Here is a 21,739-nt window from a genome sequence, read left to right as displayed (position 1 = left end):
TAAAACCTAAGGATGTTGATTGTTTTTCCAACCTCACCCAAGAAATCACCATTGCCAAATTTACCTGCAATCAATATCACAAGAAAATGCCACCCTAAACAAATAGGTGAAGCATGCCGCCTCCCAAGGCCATCTGTTTGAGGAGAGGAGAGACGGGCCAGTAGGGACAGCTTGCAAGTGAGAGAAAGGGCTTTCCAACCTCTCACTATTTGTAATGGCATCATTTCACCGAGAAACATGAAATTTGAGGTGTTCTCTGTTCCTAGAACTCAATCAGGAAGAAGGACTTTTTTTCAGCTGGAGCTTGCCAGAACTCAGTTCTGGCACCTCTCAGGTGGATGGCATTGCCATCATAAGAGAAAAAGGGAGGTGTTCATGGTGAGTTCTGGCACCTCTTTTTCTATAATAATAGCTCTAGGTAGAAAAACTATTCATTCCATGCTCCCTAGGAGGAAGTGATATTCCTGAGGATATTTAGGAGAATCATTGCCTTCATGCTGATTAATCACTCTCTCTTCTAAAAAACAACAACACACACAAAAACAAAAAACAAGGTTTGTTTGCTTTGGAAGGGGGAAGTTGTAGAAAAAATGTCATTCTGAGCTCAAAAATAGGGAGAATTCAATACTGAACTGTCCCAAAATTCAAATACCCACAGTATTTTTAAGCCATGAGATCATCAGCCTTTCCAGAAACTCAAAACAGGAGTTGATCTGGTCAAAAGGATTTCTGATACAGCAGGGAGGCTGCCAATGAGTAGGAAATTGCAACTCACATTTGAAAAGATTTAGTGCACACTTACATATGCTGTCAGCATCAAATTGGTTAAGAGGATGTAGGATTAATGATCTGGCATTTCCTATTGTTTCAACAGGTTCTTTGGCATAACATGAAAAACAGCTGTTAAAGACCATAAGCAGCGCTATATTAAGCAGGAAAAACAGGTATTTAAGAAACCGTCAAATCCCTCTTGCCTGCCCTGTTACAAATAGCAATCAGTTCTACAGGCTGCACAATCTTGCTTTCCAGCCCCAATTGGGACCAGGGCTGTTTAATGCACAGGGGTTATAAACGGGAACTTTGTGAGCACTGCAGGGTGGAGAGCATTTGGTCTCTATTCAATCAAAAATGCTTAGCTTACAGAAGGGTTGTTCAACGTCTTGCCAGGTAAATAGTAGTTTTGAGATAACTGCAAATCTGAAGTAGTTCCGTTGCATATGTGCACGTCAATGTGCAGGGTTGCACACTGTACAGAAGATATGCACATATATGGAGAATCCTAAACTGAGCAATTCGTGTGAGTTTCAGTGCTACTAACTTCTGCAATACACATTCACTGAGGTCAGTGGGGAGGCAACAATATGCTACTGTGGACTCTGGTGAGAAGAAGAATGGGGTAGCACCAGAAACAGCTGCTCATTTCTTATTTTGAGTAATTATTGTACCCCTTGAGTAAAAAACTGGAAGCTGTGTGTATCAACCATATAGGAAAGAGAGAACTTTTAAAAATTTGAAGCCGCTATCTCTACCACATGTTACTTTCCAGTGACAGTTTTCTTGTGACACCCAAGTTAATAAATAATTCTTATGGAAAATGCTTATTATTATTATTATTAATAATAATAATAATAATATACTGCCCTAAACCTGCAGGTCTTGGGGTGGTTCACAAGATAAAATCACAATATAAAAACACAAAATATATAATCAAAATAAAAACAGAAACCACCGAATAACACCCCCCCACCCCACCCCCCACATTTTAAAAGGGCACTGGATGACAATAAACCAAAGGTCTGGTTAAAGAAAAAAGTTTTTGCCTGGCACCTATGGGTGTATAATGAAGTGCCAGGTGAACCCCCCTGGGGAGAGCATTCCACAAGTGGGGAGCCACTGAAAAAAGGTCAGTTCTTGTGTTGCTAGCCTCCAGACGTCTCATGGAGGAAGCACACGAAGAAGGGCCTCAGAAGATTGTACATGAAATCTTTAAGTGCATTTGTGTATCACATTTCACATATTAAGGCGTATATAAAATGTGAAACAGAATGCCCTTCTTTATTTAAAAAAATGAAAGGAAGCTTAAGAGGCAGCATATCAGGTAGTGCGGTAGACAGTACCATTTATAAAACACAACACAACCATGGAGATTGGTTTAACAGGATTGTTTCCTTAACATGATCCTCCATAAAATGGATGACTTACATCTGCTTCAAAACTTTAAACATGGTATCTATCTTCTCAATAGCATAGCTTATTTCTAAGAGTAGTACTTTAGACACACTGAAAATTATATCATATTTTGCCAGTTGAGAAGAGAGGAAAAATTGTAATGAGAAGAGTTATAGCTTCGTTAGAAATAGAAGGAACTGTGTGGTTAGCTCAATTCTTTTCCACAGGAGCTTCTGCCACCCGGACAAATAAGTCCATATTGTTTTTTGGATTCCCAAGGCAGCAGCTAGAAAGATCAAGCTTCTTGCACCCAGAAAGGAATGGCACAACACTCTTCCCACCATTACTAATTAAAATTCCAGGTGGAACAATAGTTATCCTATTGTGAAGAGCATAAACAACCAATGGACTAAACCCTTGCCTGAATCTGAATGCCTAATTCCCACAGTGATTTTAGTTCTGGTTCCAGAAGCAAGTGACATCAGCTTCAAGATAATTTAATTTGCTCCAACCACCCAAGAGATAAAACAATTAGCCGCCGCTAGGGTAGTAACTTTCATCCAACGGCTTCACAGGGTAAACTCCAAGAAGTTAAGAGCACTAGGGAATAGGCACATTATAAAGGGAAATGCCATTCATGTTTATACTTGCATGGCTATATTAACACCAGTCTTTTAATTTCTTGCAGTCTGTGCATCCCCAACCCCCAATACTACTTATAAGAGGCACATTATTTTGTAGGGTGTTACAATTTCTTTTTGCAGGCACAGCCTGCAGTGCTATGTGGGCAACAAAGTTCCACACATTCTGTTGTGCAAACCAGAGCCACGTTTCCCTGTAGATTTGGAAGTATAGAACACCACAACAAGGTGTAGAAAAGTGGGATTTTAGGCTTATAAACTGTACTGGTTGACTGAGAGAAAACTGACCTGCGCGTGAACATTGCTGTGTAAATATTTTCCTACAACATCCCAGAAAACAGCTATTTAACCAACTGGGCCACATTTAAAAGCCTTCTAAAGCAAACAAATTAAAATAAAACTAACAGCTCAGCCCATAATTATGTGACAGGACTGCAGATTGGGCTGTGATTGCTAAAAGGCTGGTCTCTGATGTGCCTTTTTAATTCTGCATGTTAAAAATAGCTTTTCCAACCCATCCTCAATGATTGACCACAAATTATTTAAAGTTTGCTTTGATTTACTATCAGCCTTCCCCAACATGGTGCCCTCCAGATGTTTTGGACTACAATTCCCAACACCCTTACCACTAACATGCCAGCTGGGACTAATGGAGTTGGGAGTCTAACATCTGGTTGAAGAAGGCTAATTTACAGGAATATAAGAAACGTATGCTGGGAGTCCTAAACCCTTAGGAGCTGATTTTTTGAAGGGGGTGCTGGGAGGGGAGTTCCACTGGTGGAAGCATAAGTCCATTGTACAAATGGGTGTGCATGTGTCACATCCATGTGTACTCTCTCACACAAAAGCACACCAGAAATTGTTTTGAAGATGAAATGGCAAAATAAGTAAAGGGGCGAAACAAAGGGCCAAAAAAAGACCCCAACTTCACCATATTTTTCAAATCATAGATTCTCAAGGGTCCTGTCAGGTGATCAGTGGGTGATCATTTCAACACCTGTGGAACTTGGTCAAAACTTGTTTCAAACATGCCCGCCATAGAAAAATAGATGCAAATTAAGCAATAAACTTGGGTTTTCAAAAGTGACTCTGGAGGCAGCTTAGCTTGCATTTCAGAAGAATTATAACAACCTTTAGTATAACTGAGACCTCCTTTTCCATTTAATGCCATTTTGTTTTTTCCAGCTTTTACAAATGTGCCTTTCCCCCCAAATTAATTTCTATCTTCATGAAATTATGCTCCCTTTTAAGTACAGTGGTACCTCAGGTTACATACGCTTCAGGTTACATACGCTTCAGGTTACAGACTCCGCTAACCCAGAAATATTACCTCGGGTTAAGTACTTTGCTTCAGGTTGAGAACAGAAATCGTGCTCCAGCGGCGCGGCAGAAGCAGGAGGCCCCATTAGCTGAAGTGGTGCTTCAGGTTAAGAACAGTTTCAGGTTAAGTACAGACCTCCGGTACAAATTAAGTACTTAACCTGAGGTACCACTGTATATTAAAACATCACCATCATCATTCTTATTTCTGCCACCCCCCCTTATCCCCTCCCCAACAAAAAAGCAGTGCTTCATTTGATATACTTCTATAGCTGCTACATTTTCTGTGCCACTCCTTCCAGAACAGTTACTTAAATTCCTGCATGCATCCACCATCGGCACCCCAGTTCTCTACAGTTGCCTGAATATATACTACTTCCTCTCCCCTGGTGTAACTGGGCTCCAAGCTGTCCAGATCTTGACTCCTTTGACTTTGGGAAATGTTAAATGTGGCTCTTTATGCTTATTACCAAAGAGACTTTTGATCCTTCCATGTTCCTAGTTGGTGTCCCCAAGTTGGTCTTCAAAAAGTTGTGTCATACAGCTAATTTCAAAGTAATGTTTCCTCTGATTCAGTCATCCGGCATGGGAGTATTTCTGGCTTAAGCACCTGTTTCATAACTATCTGTCCATCTCTCCAAGGGAGACACAATGAATTTATTATTATTTATTATTTTTGCAGTGGGTGTGGATAAGACACTACTTATATTTGAAGTTAACTGAAAATGTTTTGGAGAGAAACCTTACATCCCTTAACTATGCTATAACTAGTTTCTCCTCTGCATCAGTGAGACTATGGGTATTTTTCAGCAACTGAATATACATATTTACAAACCGGGTTGTGAAGATCCATGTTTCAGCCATTCCTTTAACTGTTGCACAGACTAAGGACTTCTAAGTTTTTCAAGTACTGCATTCAACATAAGGGAGAAACTTCAGACTAACACTTGCATTAAGCAATTTCAAGAACATTTATGCTGAGATGTCCTATAGTCTGGTGGCTTGAGAAGATGACTACGACTACACCCATCAAAGTTGTTAATAGACACTTACATCTCATACTGGTGGGCAATCTCAAGCGACTGATTACTGAGTAGTGGGTCTGAGACAGGAAAGAATCAGGTGAGAATACAGGCTAGGCTCGGGAAAGAGTAGGTTTGCGATGGCATGATGGTAGTAGTGACAGAAAATAAATTAGTGTGGGTTGGAAACAGCATCAGCACTGGGGAGTTGTCCATGTCCACATAGGCTGCTTACAAAGATTTGAAGCATTTGGGTGCCAGCATCAACAAAGAGGAACGGTAATGGGTTCATGGAAGCGTTACTTTAGAAAAGGGAGAGAAGACACAAGCTCTCTACAAAACTAATACATAGACAGTACATTATTCTCCTGCATGAAGAGCACATATTTGTATTAAAACAGATCCCCAAAGAAGCAAATGCAAAAACATACCTTTTCTACTTTCTTGTCAGAAATATCTTGCTTTTCTAGCACTGCCATACTCTCCTTCAGATTCTTCACTATGTCTGCAGGAGACTTGTGTGATTTGCCAAAAGGAAATGGCATGGTTGCAACCTAAGCACGCCTCTTCTTCTACAATTCCTTCACCTGTAAAAAAGTTTAAAAGAGAGAGTCTGTAGTTAGGAGCAATAAAACAAAGCTTAGGACTGCTTAGCCTAAGCAAGCAGGCACAATTGAACAAGACTTTACAGTGCTTTCTACTACTTCCTATTATCATCTCACTTTTTTTAGCAAGAAACTTTGCAACTTGTATTCAGAGTCAAAATCCTGTTCCTGAGCCACTCATGTCTGCCTCTGACACTGCTGTGAGGAGGTCAGAAGTATCTGCTTCCATTTTAGACAAAGTGCAGGTTGCTGTGATGTATAAACCCAAGACAAACTGTAATTAGTGGAAGCAAGCCAAGTTCATATCATAGTTTATGAAAATGGCTCATTTTTGCTAACAATAGTGAAAATTAGTGAGTTTTTGGTCTGCGGCTAATAAAAAATGGAGCCACTTTGAAACTTTTCATTGCCATTGGGCCACAGGAGAGGCAGAATGTAGCCTTGTTGAAGCTTGTCCTGGTAAAACTAAACTGTCGTGTGCATGTAATTACAAATGATAAAAAGAGATCTAACCATGCAGAGGAAACATTCTCTTATCTTTTGGCCCCCACACTGAAGTTAACAGTACTCATATGGGATCTCAGTGCACAACTGAACTCCACAGAGATTAGGATCAGTTTATTTTTACATTGTATTTTTCCAGTAGTTCTATGATGAATACTCTATGGTTTCAAAAAGGATCCAACTCTCATTAGTAGTTTGGTCAACAACCTCTGATACAAGTTACACAAGCCACCTGTAGGTAAAGTGCTTGAAGTACAGACCTGAAGGTATTTAAAATATGAGTAGCATTCTGTAACTCAGTAAACCTTTTCAAGCAATATTTACAGTTTACTTATTCGAGTACAAAACGGGTAACAATTAATGCTTTAGCAGCCTAGCCATCAAATATGCATGTGCTAATTAATAAATGTTTCCTTAAATTACTTCATGACTGGACTTCCAGCGTTCTCGATAGGATACAACAGAAAAGCCTGTGCTTAAAAAATGCTGATGGGTTGGTTACTCCTGCCGCAAACAAAAGGACAGTTGAAGCTGACAGAGCAGAGGTCACAATGTCATGACAAAGAATGCCTGTCCCCACCTGACACAAATGAAAATAGCCCACAGTCTGGGTCAGGAAGCAAATCGCTACTGCTCAGTTTACAACAAACGTAAATAAAAACCTTCATTGGAACAATGTGGGGATGGACAGTGAAACTTGGCACAATTCTATGGGCTCACAATTTCAAGCCTGAATATTTCCATCAGTCAGGCCATTCATAGATTTCAGCTGTTCTAACGCCATTATCTGCAAATTGCAGCCAGCAGTGGCTTTAATCTGCAAATAATGCAAATATTTAACTGGAAACCAGTCAGGCAGTAGAAGCTACAGGTTAAAAAAAAAAAGGCCTAAGAATTGCCACAAACTATGCTCAGTTAGGGGGCGGCTCGTGGGCTGGTCAAACGACCTCTGCGAGCCGCTTCCGGCCCATGGGCCTTAGGTTGGTGACCTCTGCTTTAGACATTACAGCACAGTGTGCAAGGAAGCAAGGCTTACTTATGCCTCTATTCTTGCTGCATGTTGTAGCATGGGAAAATTGCACATCTCACCTGTGGGAAGCAATGCACATAAACACACACATTTGGAATTTGCACAGTCTGTCACAGCGGAGATGTACATGTTGTCCTTTCACCAATAATACAAGAAGTGTGCCTGCTTTTTGTGAATACGAAGTGGACTGAAAGGAGAACAAATTAATCTATACAATGAAATATCTGGGGTTTTTTTGAAGTTTTTATTTACTCCTGAAACTCTGGCCAGGATTCTAAAAGCTACATAGACAAATGGAGGGGCCCTGCACCCAGCTCATTTTTCCCCTTTTACTTGGAGCAGCAGTCACTCTTGATGTGGGCTCATGGAAGAATGTTATCTTTGGATCTGGGCCATAGCCTACAAATAAACATAGGGTTGTAGCCAATATTAGTCATCTCAAGATAACAGCCCTTGAAATTATTGGAACCATATTAGTCATGCTCATTAATTTCAAAGGGCCTACTCCAAGAATGACTTATGTTAGATACAATCCACAAGTTTTGGGTTGCAATTCACAATAATATCACCACTAGTCCTATCAGTCTGTTACATGAAAAACCTAAAGGATATATTTATGCTCAGAATCTTAGAGAAGATGTTAGAATGGCTAATTCTCTACTTAGAGCTGCATGATTTCATTATTTCTACATCTGATGGCTCAAGGTGTTAGTGATGGCGCTTTTGACATTTTATCACTAAAATAAATGCGCACACACACACCACCACAACAAAACTGAGTAAAAAACCAAAATAATTTACATAATGATAAAGGGTATGGAAACTAAGAGTTGAGGGAGTTGAGAATGTTTAGCCGGGAAAAGAGTTGAAAGGAGATATGATAGACATTTTCAAGAATCTTAAGGGCTGTCACATGGAAACTGAAGTAAGTTTGTTTTCTCCTGCTCCAGAAGGCAGAACCTGAACCAATGGATTCAATTTACAATAAAGGAGATTCTGACTAAACATCAGGAATAACTTTTGACAGTAAGAGCTGTTAGACAATGGAACAGACTCCCTCAGGAGGTGGTGGGCTCTCCTTCCTTTGAGGTTTTTAAGCAGAGTTTGGATGTCCATCTGTCATGGATGCTTTAGTTGAGATTCCTGCATTGCAGGGTGTTGGACTACATGACCCTCGGAGTCCCTTCCAACTCTATAATTCTATGAACACTGAGATAATCAATATGCTTCAGTCATCAACTGAACTATATTAATCCGTTTGTTACAAATAGAATAGTAGAATAAAATAAAATAAAAGTATAGATCCACTATTCCCATGTACTACAGTACTTATCTGCCTACAATGCACAGTAATTATTTCGGTTGTATCCAAAACTGTCCATGCACAAGTGGAACAGACTTCTACTCATACAACAGGGGATCACCTTCCTCTCTTTCTGTCACCCACAATTCCACAAGAACATTTCTGTAGGGTTGATGGACCCTGCAAAGCACATTTTAGGTGCATACAGATGGCTGCAGGGGAGAAGAGGGAGGTGTCTCAATGCATGAGCCGGTCTGCTTGCACAATGTTGGCTTCCACCCTCTGTCATTAAGGCAATTTAGGCCACCTATAGAAACTAGTTTATAGTACAAATAAGTATAGCAGCAGAAAGAAAATATATAAAAATAAGGTGAAGGACTGTCCCTGTCCTCATTCTCTCAGAATAATAAGCGGTTTAGTGTTTTAATTAAAATGCATTTTTTCTAGAGCTGGAGAAATACTTCTATTCCAAGCCAGCTGCCATTATTAATTTCTCAGATATGCATGCTAGGTAACTCCACATGCACTAAACTGGGATGTCTGCAAACGTTTTTCATCTGATGAAGCAGTTGAAAAGATTTCAGTTTCAAAAGACTGTTTAAGTTCTCTATAGCTGGAATTGTGAATGACAGGGTGTGGGGGGAATAGGGGGAAATACCTATTTAGCAGATTGCTACTACCTTTGCTGCAGGTGGAAAATGCCAAATCATGATCTACGAAGAGATAATGACAAGCAACCCACATCAAGTGATGTCTTATTAGAGACAGGAAACTGTTCACTCAGGTCCTTAAGACTAAACACTGTAAGGACAGTGTGTGTGTGTGTGTGTGTGTGTGTGTGTGTGTGAAACACGACCATTTTTAGGAACGTGCTAGTCTATCAAAATGCTTCGGTCCCCATCAAATATCTTCCACAGGTGTTGAACTAAATGATTAAGCTACCCTTTATATTCTAATGATAGTCCTCAGGGTTCTGCTAAGGTTAGTCATCCTATGAGATTTGAAAAAGCATAGTTTTTGTCAGGACGTTTAGTCTTAATGGTGGCAGTCTATTGTAACTATCTTTGGGTAAACTCCTGCTATGTTAGTGCCTGACATATGCCCTCCCTGATCCAAAATCACCTTGCAATTTAAAAAATGGAGGGAAGGAACATTCCCTACCATTCCTTTTGTTAAAAAATTATACAGAATGAAACTTCAATTTTGCATCCAATCATATCAAGATGAAAATTCCTCAGCTGCACCACAGGGGAATGGAATACTGCCTGGAACAAGGCCCTTGTTTATCCTCTTAATCCCTGGTTTAGTAAACCAACCTTCAACCACTTCCTGTCTCTTTTCTTGTGTCAATATTCCCTTTCACATTATCTTACTTCTGCCCCAGGGCCTGTTCACATAAAATCAAGGCTCTTATCCAGGAAAAGTACATACTTCTGGAACAATTTAGCATACAGGTCATGAACCCACTAAAAGAGGATTAAAATCATATTATATGAACATCAAATCTTCGACCATGTACTAAATTCCCCAAAAAACAACTGGAAAACAGGTCTGTCCTTCATCCATGTTCTAGCATTTTTTCTTTAACAAGTAGTAAATTGTTTGCACAGAACAATGTTTGGGGTGTGATTATATGGAATGCAAGTCAGCACTGACTGATCATCTTGAAAACTAAGAGAAGTTGTGGGGTTTTTAAAAAGTATTAACCCATTGTATTTGAAGTGGCTTTATCATTCATCATTTAGTACATTTATATCATGCCTTTCTTTCACCACTCAACATATGGGGTCTCCACGTGATCTGTCATCTGGTCACTAACTATGGGGTAAAAGCCTTTAAAAAGCTCAGCAACTCTGGTTGGCCCTGACACATGTTCACTTCATCAAATCTGGCCCTCTTTGAAAAAAGTTTGGGCACCCCTGATCTAGGTTAACTTATCTTGGGATCCAAGCCAGTATTTAAAAGTACTGTAGTACTTATGTGAAATGCCAACCTACCTGCAGTATTACACTGTCTTTTCTAACAACTCCATGAATAAAAACAGTCATACCAGACAGAAGCCTTGGGATTCCACAGTGCTTGATAACAAAGTTCAATTAAACATTTGACTTGGGTAAATATTTTCTACTAACCCATAAAAAGCCAAGTCACTGGTTCATGTGACCAAATCCTTGGTCCATGTTTATCACAACACTGGTCTCCACCTGATTTGTTTGTTTTAAAAACTTTGATATGCCTTTTTAAGATTATCTGGTGTAGATAGGCAATTTTAAAATTTTAAAATTCCATTACATTTAAACAATAAATTGACTTTCCAAAGCACTGTTTGTATTTTGGCATTCTTATTACAAACTAGTTCAACACACATATTGTATTATTACATCTTATTGGCCCTATTGTTGACGTAAATCAAATTACAAAAAGTAAATTGGTTGCCAATGCAAGAACACTATGTCTATTGTCTATCTTCTTGTTGCAAAGCACTCTGAAAACTCCATTACAAGGTGACCTGTAAACCAATCAATAAAATATTTAAAATTTATTTTTAACCTCTGAAATAGTGATTTATCCAATATCTTAAGATTATTGTATATAAACTTGTGGTTGACCTGCAAGCCCAAAGTAAAAAGAAAATAACAGAACTGATATTCAATCCTCAGATGAATAATTAGCACATTCAGTCGGGGGGGGGTGAGTGGTAGCACTGATATAACTAAAATAGAGTAAATATGACTGATTGCACTGGCTCTCAAAGCTATCCTATCACTAATGGGGCTCTCTCTTTTATTCCCCGTTTAAGTAGTAACTTTTTCACAATGTCAGCAGAGACAAATGAGAAGGTAAACAAGTGCTGAGACACTGAAAACTAAAAATGTTCAACAGCTAACTTTAATGCTTAACATAGATTAGCCAGACACAGGGCTTATGCAGCTGTTTCTCTTGTGCTGCTGGAATTTTACACACTAGTATATTTTTATCTACTGACCCATTTTCATCAACCATGTCAGACATGGTTGTCCTACAATGGTTGTAGATTGTTTATAATGTGGCAGGCTATAGGTACCCAAAGGCAGTTGCACAGAAATGAAATGACATACCCATCTGTAAGGTGGTAGTGAGTTTTACAAACTTAATGGCAATCTCATGGGTAAAATATCAAAACTAAAACTTATCCTGGGACCATCACCTAGTAGATCACTGTGGCAAGGGACAAGTGTTGGAAAAGTGTTGGTCTGCAAAGATTTCCAAAATTAAACACACAAAAAGGTTTGCCTTAGCTCACAGCAGAACATAAGAACACTGAAAGTTGGGAGTGCCCTCCTAAATGGGTTTCAAAACTGGTTTCATCAAGCATGAAAACAATGTACTTTTCCCTACTTGCATCCAGATGTTAAGTTTGGAAAGAGCAACAGTATGTTAGAGCAACTGAAAAATGTCAACAATCCTGGCCCAGAGAGCTTGAAATGTTGAGCACCAAAAGCTTCAGCCACAGTTACAAACAGTATTTTGGACTTAAGAGCAGAACTTCTCAACTACAGTTTCCATCCCTCCATTGCCCCTGCCTGGTTTTGTTAGAAGAGGGTAAAGCTAGCGGATAGTCATAAAGCCACATAAAGCCATAAATCTGCATAAAGTCACAGAGAGTTCATGTTCAAGCCAATACAGTACTTGAATCAGACACCCTCATTCACATTTCAACGTTTTGAAGGACAATGCTATCCAAACCCTGAATTCATGACTGATCAACTCCAACGGGTAAGTTCTCAAATGAGCAGGGGCTCACAGATTCATGGCTCATTGCTGCAACTGCCCTTTAAGTGTCATCCTGATGGGGAAGGGGATAATTCCTGAGCTCATGCTGACTTTTCTCACGCAACTCAGTGTGACATCAGCAAACACTCCCCTACCTTATTGTGAGACATGCAGTGTCCTAACTACCAAATATTTTGTCTAAAAAGGCCATTCAAATATTTATGGGTAACTATGAAAGAGCACACAGAAATTTCTTGATAAGATCCTGGATTTTAAAGAATTGTTATAGTTGTACCCAAGGACTTCCACAGTGGAATTGCTACTTGTCCTCTTGGAACAGGAGACCCCTCAGTCACCTTAATGCATTATACCCTCCCCGTGTGGAAGTGACAATGTCAGAGAGGAGCCACATCACAGGGTGAGCCTACATGTGCAGAGAAGGCTCTATGTACCTCGGGTTACATACTCTTCAGGTTACATACGCTTCAGGTTACAGACTCCGCTAACCCAGAAATAGTGCTTCAGGTTAAGAACTTTGCTTCAGGATGAGAACAGAAATCGTGCCCTGGCAGCCCGGCGGCAGCAGGAGGCCACATTAGCTAAAGTGGTGCTTCAGGTTAAGAACAGTTTCAGGTTAAGAACGGACCTCCGGAATGAATTAAATACTTAACCCGAGGTACCACTGTACAAACATTACCTCAATATGTGGTACAGTGGCAGGTGTGATCCTGCTTCTTAATTGTGTGAAGGTGATAGCTTAAGTCCCCAACCCAGTCCAAGATTGCTTTTCAAACTCTCCATTTTAAGGCAGCCTGTAATGTTACATGACTGCTACCTGAGAAATAGAAACCCAAAGAACATTTGACTATGAATAACTACTTGTGCATGTCTTTGAATGCTGGTTACAATTTTTAAAGTTCTGTCACTAGGAGAGCCCCTTTCATCCTTTAAAAAATAGGCATGGGGACCTTGGTCCTCCAAGTGTGTTGCAAACTACAACTCCCATCATCCCTGACCATTAGCTGTGCTGGCTGGGGCTGATGCATACTGGAGTCATAACAATATCTGGAGGGCCACAGGCTCTCCAATTGCTGCTTAAACATGTTAACATGACAGCAATATATTCAAGATTGCCAGCAACAGCCTTGGTGGGATTCAGTACTTTTTTCAGGAATGACTCACCCAGTAATTGAAGCCAGAGAAGCTAGTGTGATCACAGTGAAGCATGTGATTTAAGCCTTTGCAGGATCATGGCTTTACTGCAGTACATGATAAAGCAACTCAGTTACACTGAAACCTGTTATGGCAAGTAATGCCTTTTATTCCCATGCGACACTATTTAACTTAGCCCCCAATGAAATATTAGCTCAGAGAAAATTTTTTAATGCAATGGACAATGGCATACTGGAAAAAAGTACTGTTAATCTCAGGAATTGTTGCTGATTGTATTCACAAGACTATGGCATTTGACTGCATAAACCCTACTTTGCAACCCATATTCTAGGTAACAATGAAACAGAAAACTAACTCCCATTCAGCATTGCTAGTTCTAACATTTTTCATTTCTAAACATTTTAACACCTGAAGTGTAAGTACACTGAGTGTGAGTAATTCTTAGTGCTGGGCTAAATTTTAAATAATCTGTCTCCAACTGCTTTATTTTTAGTTCTAAGGATGACATTGTGGGAAGCAACTCCACATTACATTCCATCTAAACAAAATAATACAGTTAAATCTAAACCTAGAATCCTTTCTTCAAGCCCAGTAGAATGGTTAAAAGAAGATTCAAGTAATTATTATAAAATGGAAACACGGCATACAAATAAAGTACCAACAACTAAATCCATGGGAAACTTTAACATAACAATTACTTCCACTTGAGGGCTTCTATTTTCTATAGCATTATTCTTGTAATAGTATGTACACAGGATTGTGGCCTCTGTCACATGCTGACAGCCTTTCGGAGCCACAGGTGAGAGCTGAGTGCAGGGTGGGAACCAAAGGTGGAAAAACTATCCCAGAAGGAGCACAACGTGTCCCCTAACACCCCATAAACTGGCTAAACCAAGGTGAAGGTTGCAGATTGGTCTCAAACCCTTGGTGAGTTAGGAACTTCCCCTGAATGCAAAGATATAGTGGGTACAATGGTCAAGGATGCAGTTACAGCATATGCTGTAGAGGGAAATGAGGGGCAGATGGGGCTCGTCAACCTGGAAAGGTAGTCCATCCAGGAGAAGAAAAACTCTGATCCTAAACCTCCGCTGCCTTGAAGGATATCTTCAGGAGAAGAAAAAGCTAAGGAGCAAACCCTACACAAATCTAAGTAGAGTCCCTAAGATAGTTGGATGGTGCCTTGTACACCTCCTTCTGGAACTCCTGCAGCCAATCTGGTGCCAAACGATTGCTCTGCTTTCCTTTGGACCACAGTGAGGCCAAGAGGGGGGGGTCTCGTCATCCATACACACTGCCATGGCTTGTGCCCCAAGGAGGTCACTTTGGTGCTACTAACACAGTGGTTTGACTTCACCCTGGAGGCACTCTCTACTGTCTCTCGAAAAGGACTCAGTATAAATAAGAGAGTACCAGTCCCCATTACACTCCCATCTGGTCATCTGCAAGATCCTGACAAATAAGATGCTTTCCCCTTGCTGTATGATTTTACAAGAAGCAAGTTCAGGTGCCAAAATTGTTTGATCAACTTTGTTGCCAAAATGAACCAATTTGTGTATCTGAAGAAGTGTGCATGCACATGAAAGCTTATACCAAGAACAAACTTAGTTGGTCTCTAAGGTGCTACTGGACTTTTTAAAAATATATATATATATTTCGTGCCACAAAAGTGTTAAACTGCAGCTGTGATATGCTATTCCTTCACATAATCAATAGTATTTATTCAGGGGATTACAAATGGGCTTGCCACTGGTGAAGTTTTACTTCTGGCGAGTTTCATCTCACTCGTATCCAGTCTGGAAAACAGCAAAGACCTCACACTAACTTCATAATGAATCTGAGAACTTGCTGGTTTTCCACCTATCAGCTTAGGACGGGGGCAGAAAGCAGCACTTGCCTCACGGCTGCACTGAGCTGCACAGGCACTTCAAGCATCCCCCAAACTCACAACTGAGACCCATCATTCCCCTTGGGAGCCACACAAAATTTGTGGACCTTTGTACGTATTTACAGTAAATGACCAGGTGAGGAAATGTGGATTGGCAGCACTCGCATTGTTGCCAACACGTAATGACTGATCACCGAAGTGGTGATCAAAGTTAAAACAAAGTGGCACTGCTGAAGAAAAATGCACGCACAACACCACTGAACAAGTACAGCAGCTACTCATCCAGCTTCAAATGTTAAGCTGGCAGATGGTGATGCTGACACAATGATGGTATTCAGTGCCTTTGAGATTGCTGGTCATGGTTATCATGTGGCCATTGTTGGCGAGGATACAGACCCACTTGCATTGTTTTGCATGCAGTTAACACATGCAGGTCCAAAACAAGGAACTTTCCTATTGAAGCCTGAAAGAAACAAAATGCCAGACTGCCATACGTAGCTTTTAATCACAAAAAATAGGAACAGGGAGAAAGTGTTCCCACTCACCGAGTGTGATACAACATCAGGAATGTTTAGCTAGGCTAAGAAGGCATCTAAATTATAGAAGACTCAAAGCTATGTGATAAAACTTCTTTACTCACTGATCGCCCCCACCCCCATGCCATATAAGATGTCACAGCAGCTGCAGGAGTCCTTTATGTTTCATCTGTGCAAAGAAGGTGGAAACCTATGAACCACCAGATGATGTTGGACTTCAGCTCCCATCAGTCCCAGTCAGCATGGCCAAGGGTCAGGGATGAAGGGAGCTGAAATACAGAAACACCTGGAAGGCCACAGGCTCCCTGTCCCTACTCTATGCAGTGCACAGTGAAGAGTGCTTGAATAAATTCAGAAACTGCCTAACAAGCGACTTACAATATGTGAAGTTTGAACATAAGAAGAGTCTGCTGGATCAGGCCTAGTGGCCCATTTAGTCCAGCATCCTGTTCTCACAGTGGTCGATGCAATGCCTACGGAAAGCCTACAAGCAGGACCTGAGAGCAAAAGAACTCTCCCCTCAGTGGTTTTCAACAACTGGTGTTCAGAAGCATGCTGCCTCCCAACAGTAAACAAGAAATATCCATGTTTGACATGAGAATCCTACCACAACTTCTGATAACTGCACAGCACATATTCAGGGTTCGTCTTAAAGTACAGCTGTAATCTGTGGTGACTCTGCAATCAAGCTAGTGGAAATGGAAGTTAACACTACTCCTGCCAACACATAAACCAGATGCTTCCAAGAAGTTCTGCTCTCAAATAAGGTAGCTCTGGGTATACTTCCCACATGTACCATAGCCTGTGGTTGTCACAAAGCATACCTACCTGATATTCTCATCAGGAAGTGTGAACTGATGTGGCACCTGTCATGCAGGAATGCAAATAATGCAAAGACTGGTGACTAACAACCATAGCTGCATTGAGCCAACTAATCTAGACTATGACAAGATCACTTTGACCTTGCTAGAAGTTACAGAGCCATAATTTTCTACATCAAATGATAGCCTAACCCTCATTTGATGGCATCAAATTTATGTGCTGGGCACAGAACAAAATTGGCCATTTGAACAGTGGAAAGATAACCATATATCAAAGATTATATTGTTTAGGACATAGTTATTTATGTAATAAAATCTGCCATTTGTGAATTACCATCTTTTGCATTGAATCTGCTTTGGCTTTTATAGCATTTGAAGTTAGAGCAGCTTCTAGTCTACTTTTACTTGACCAGTGAATATGACATTTCAGAACAGAAAAAAACATGTATGAACTAAGGATCTAACAAATACATGACATAAATGTAATATCATGGGCATAATGGTGGAAGCACCATTCAGTTTTAATGGGATTTTAGTATGATTAGAACATTTTGTGACATATATGTTAAGTCATCAGCTGTATAAAAATTACGTGCATAATCTGACCCAAAGTTTGACAGGTCTATTGTACTATTATGACTCAATATCTTATCACGACTTCTCCCATATGTTTTTCAATCTTCACAAAATGGTATACACATTCATATGATCTTATCAAATTCTTCACACAACTAATTAAAAGCAGACTGCCAACTACAAGTTTCAAACTCAATATCTTAATTGGCTCAAAATGTAAACTGAATGAAACTGTAGAAAACAGTATTTTAAAGTAATCCAATAACTAATACTTAAAGGACAACTAAATTGAAATACATAATATACTGATTATATTGGCCTTGGTAGGACCCAAAAAAACCTCTTCAAAAAGTATTACTAGATGGTAGCTTGAGAGCTGTAGACCTACTTCAAAATGTGAAGTTGAAAACTATGAACAAATCACAAATATGGATTAACTTTAAATGTCTCAAACTTGTCTGAACTACCAAGATCTTGCAGAGGTACATTAAGAGGCTGTCCATAAGATAGTGGTTCTCTGGAATTCTTTCCCTAAGGAACTATACCATGTCAATCTCTCCTTGGGTTCTGAATGCAAGTAAAAATAATTTCTCAGGTTTAAACACTAATTCACAGTGCAAGTCTACTCAGAAGTAAGCAGCATTAAGTTCACTATGACTTACTCCTAGGTAAGCATACATAGTGCAGTGAACTAGATGATCACATTCTAATCTAGCGCAAATGGGGGTGTTAAACTTCTTAATTATACATGTGTATTTCATCAGGTTGCGTTTAGTACTTCAACCACTACAGAGTAAAAAATAGCTTTGAGAGGCAGGCTATAAAAAAAAATGATGTTTGTTTATTTTTTACTTAAGAACTAAGGAATCAGACATGAAGGCTCTAGCACAAATTGCAACCAAACCATTACTGCTAGAACCAGCTGTGGAATAATCATTAATCATTTAACCAGGCCATTGACAAATCTGAGTTTGTTTCTACTGAAAGAAGTTAACTGATAGATACCGGTCCTTTATTTGGTTGAAGAGTAGTCCCAATGACAGATATAGCCCATTCTAACTGTAAGGAGAGTTCAGATCGGCCTCTGGGTACCTTGCTACCTCGTGCCCAGGTCCAGAACTCGTTTTACCAGCTAAAAAGACCAACCAGCAGAAATGTTCACAAATATTCCTTTGCACTGGACATGAACTAGGAAACATTTACTGAAATCTTAAATGCTTTTTGTTTTTTGGTGATGGAATTGCAAGCAGGTGCAATTCACTGATATCTTGCAAGTTCTTCCAGTTACACAACATTTCTAACTAATCTGAGAGACTGACCTTGCTGAGGTAGGAGCAAAATGGGGATTGCTGCCAATAAAAAAGGAGAATCTGAAATTCAAGGGAAAATGGGTACTCAAGTACGGAACAAAGCTTAGAACTGTTAGGATCACTTCATAGCCTTATTTTTATGCTTGTTGTTCCCCCCACTTCCCTTATCATCTAAAATAATTTTTTACATCTCTCTTCCTCCCCGCCTCTGTTCCCATGTGACACGTAAGCTGTCCTCACTTGGGAAACCTGTATATCTCACAACAGGGAGTGATGCAAAAGTTCTATTTTGGATGATACAGTCAAGCATCAGGAACAGAATGCATGAGACACTAGTCCAAAGGAACTCAGAAATATAGGACTGCAAGATCACAGAACTGGAATGCGCCACAAGGTGAAGTGTAACTTAAGGCATAGAGTCCTTTTTTATCTTTCCCCAAGGGCAAAAGGGACTGTACCACTTCTGCATAAAGTGGAAGCTGAGAAAAGAACACTCCTGCCACATGCACCTAGGCTTGTGCATCTTGATTTATTTATATCAAAACAACAAAAACACATAGTAAAATGGCAGAATTAATCTTAAAAGCAGAACTAGTGACATGATGCGATAAAAACTTATGTTGCCTGTAACAATTTATATTTGCATTCTCATCCAGCAAACATCAGCAGCAAAATGTGCGCCCCTGTGTGTGTCTTTAAAAAAGGCTTCTTTCTAACAAAATAAATAACACCTGCATTTACTAATATTGTATAGCGTGTTGCCGCTTTGTTTTTGCCACTGTTACTGTTGCAGAAGCCTTGGCATTTGGAATCCATATTTACAAATACAGTGGTACCTCAGTTTAAGAACAGCCCTGTTTACGAACGATTCAGGTTACAAACTTCCGCAAAACCGGAGGCTTACCTCGGTTTATAAACTTTACCTCGGTCTAAGAACAGAAACCTAACGGTGGAAGGGCACTGGCAGTGGGAGGCCTCATTAGGGAAAGCGCACCTGAACGGTTTCGGTTTAAGAACGGACTTCTGGAACAGAGTAAGATCATAAACCGAGGTACCACTGTAAAGCAATCTCCTCTATGCTTTTCAACTCACCTATCCTTCAAAATCTTCCAAATCTCCAGCTGTTTTTGGAGTAGCAGGTGGTGTGCTAAGCAAAGTATTATAAGGTACAAGCACAGAATACCAGCTTTGGAAGGTTAATTTTTGATCTAGAAAAAAATGTATGCATAAGACATGTACGTAAATGAGACTACTGTACTTTACAGAGTCCTTAGCAAACAACAAGCAACAATTTGGATCCTGAACCAGTAACAGACTACTTTCATTTTGTTTGATATATCAGATTTACAGTCTGGGAAATTAATTGGCACAGCCAATTAATGCTCAAGTGGCAGCTACGGTCACGACTTATTCTATCAGTTTCATCTGATAAGAAGGGATGTGGCCAGTTTACCAACCACCACCCGTACATGTGTAACCTGAGTGTAAGCTGAGTGTATTCTATGCGGGGCTGTCATCCTGTTCAGAAGCTTCAACATGCCCAAGGTAAGGACAAATCAACACATTCAGCTCCACCCTGTAAAAGCCATTCACTTTCTTTGCCTGTGGCATGCAAGAATCAACTCTAGGCAACTCAGGAAGCTTTTGTAAATTAAGTTTCTCTCCCCCTACCCACCCCACCACTGATATGATAAGCAGCACAAGCATATATTGGCAGACAAGGAAGTAATCTGTGGGATAATGACATTTGCAGTACAGCATTCAACTTACGGAAATTACATGTGCCAATTTGGTTCCCAGCACTATTCAAGGAACTAGCTCTGATCTTTCAAATGCTGTATAGCATAGGTCTCACTCAGTAAGATCAGAAGCAAGGGGGATCTAGAAGATCCAGTCAGGTGAACTCAAGGTGTATTACACGGTGTGCGGTAATTTCTGAATGAAAAATTCTACAGCCTTTTTATGAATCATCATGAGGCACATTCTTATAAATATACATATTTTATCTCTGCCATCCTACACATTTGCAATTTGGGTAACCAGCACCCATTACACAGCTGGAAGAGGCGTGCAGAGGCCACAGAAAGAACTGTGCGTTGAGGGAGCCCTTTCAGACATTTGTCCTCCTGGGAAACACTTTAAGGCCAATGTAGCCTGGAACTGGGTGTTTGAAATGAAGCTGGTTTGAGTGCTGAACGAGACATGGCAGGGGGCAGTCTAAGGAAGCTTCTTCAGGTATCTGCCCATAAGAGTAAGTCCTGCCATGGGTGACACATCACCACCTCTAAAGAGTCATCCCTTGGAGGAGTAATGGGGCCAGGGGTGCCAACCCCTCTCAATTTATAACCACCATGATGAGGCTCAACCCTAGGGTGAGAGACTACTACTATTAGCATTTTTAAATTTATTGCCCACCGTTTACACCAAGGTCCAAGGGCAGGTAAAACATTAAAGCACAACATTAAAAACAGTTTAAAACAACTTATAATTACAGAGGATCCTAAAAACATACACTTTAAGTGTCAAAAGCCAGGGCAAAAAGGTGCATCTTCAGCATTCACCAGAAGTTGCAAAATGAAGGTACCAGATGCCTTGGCCAACAGAAATTAACACCTGACAGTTGTGTACTTGGAAGAAAAAGCAAAGATGCACTTGGCCAATGAAGGTTAAGCACTCACATTATCAACTGTAGAAAGTGCACATTTAAAAAAAATCATTCTAACTTTGAAATGGGATTCTTCTATAATATGACTACTCAAGCTATCCCATTCACAGGAAAAAGCATTCCAGAGTCCCCAAATAGTAGAATTAATGGTCTAACACTTACTGTCTTCAATTCCCAAAATCCCTTTTAGAATATATTAGTAAAACTGCCTCAATAATATTAGAAATTGAACTCCCCTGGGGCAGAAAAAATGGAATGTTATCTAGAAATTGAAATACTTTGCAAGCTCCTAAGACATTCTTCCAACCCTATTAACTACAGAGAAGAGGCAGTCTCCCACTGACATGCCTGATATCAGAACTATTGTGGAAAGGAAGTACAAGATGTAGTTTCATAATAATTTGAATTCTCCCAAGTGGTTATTGT

At 40.0% G+C, this 21,739-nt stretch overlaps 1 protein-coding gene across 3 annotated transcripts in view; it reads right to left on the bottom strand.

Annotated features, from left to right (window-relative positions):
- Window positions 1–21,739, bottom strand: part of CAB39 (calcium binding protein 39) — a 47,291-nt gene that overhangs the window by 14,988 nt on the left and 10,564 nt on the right. For 2 of the 3 annotated variants that reach the window (XM_081006975.1, XM_081006977.1), the window contains exon 2: window positions 5,584–5,739. In XM_081006975.1, coding sequence (XP_080863101.1) covers window positions 5,584–5,697 — 114 coding nt within the window. In that variant the 5' untranslated portion in view covers window positions 5,698–5,739. Of the gene's footprint in view, window positions 1–5,583; window positions 5,740–12,320; window positions 12,430–21,739 lie in introns of those variants that run through there. The other variant, XM_081006976.1, reaches the window with a different exon arrangement.

Source organism: Podarcis pityusensis, assembly GCF_964106645.2.
Source record: "Podarcis pityusensis genome assembly, chromosome: 5".
NCBI classification, from domain to species: Eukaryota; Metazoa; Chordata; class Lepidosauria; order Squamata; family Lacertidae; genus Podarcis; species Podarcis pityusensis.
Note: the sequence above shows the minus strand (reverse complement) of the source record. Positions and strands in the feature narration are given on the sequence as shown.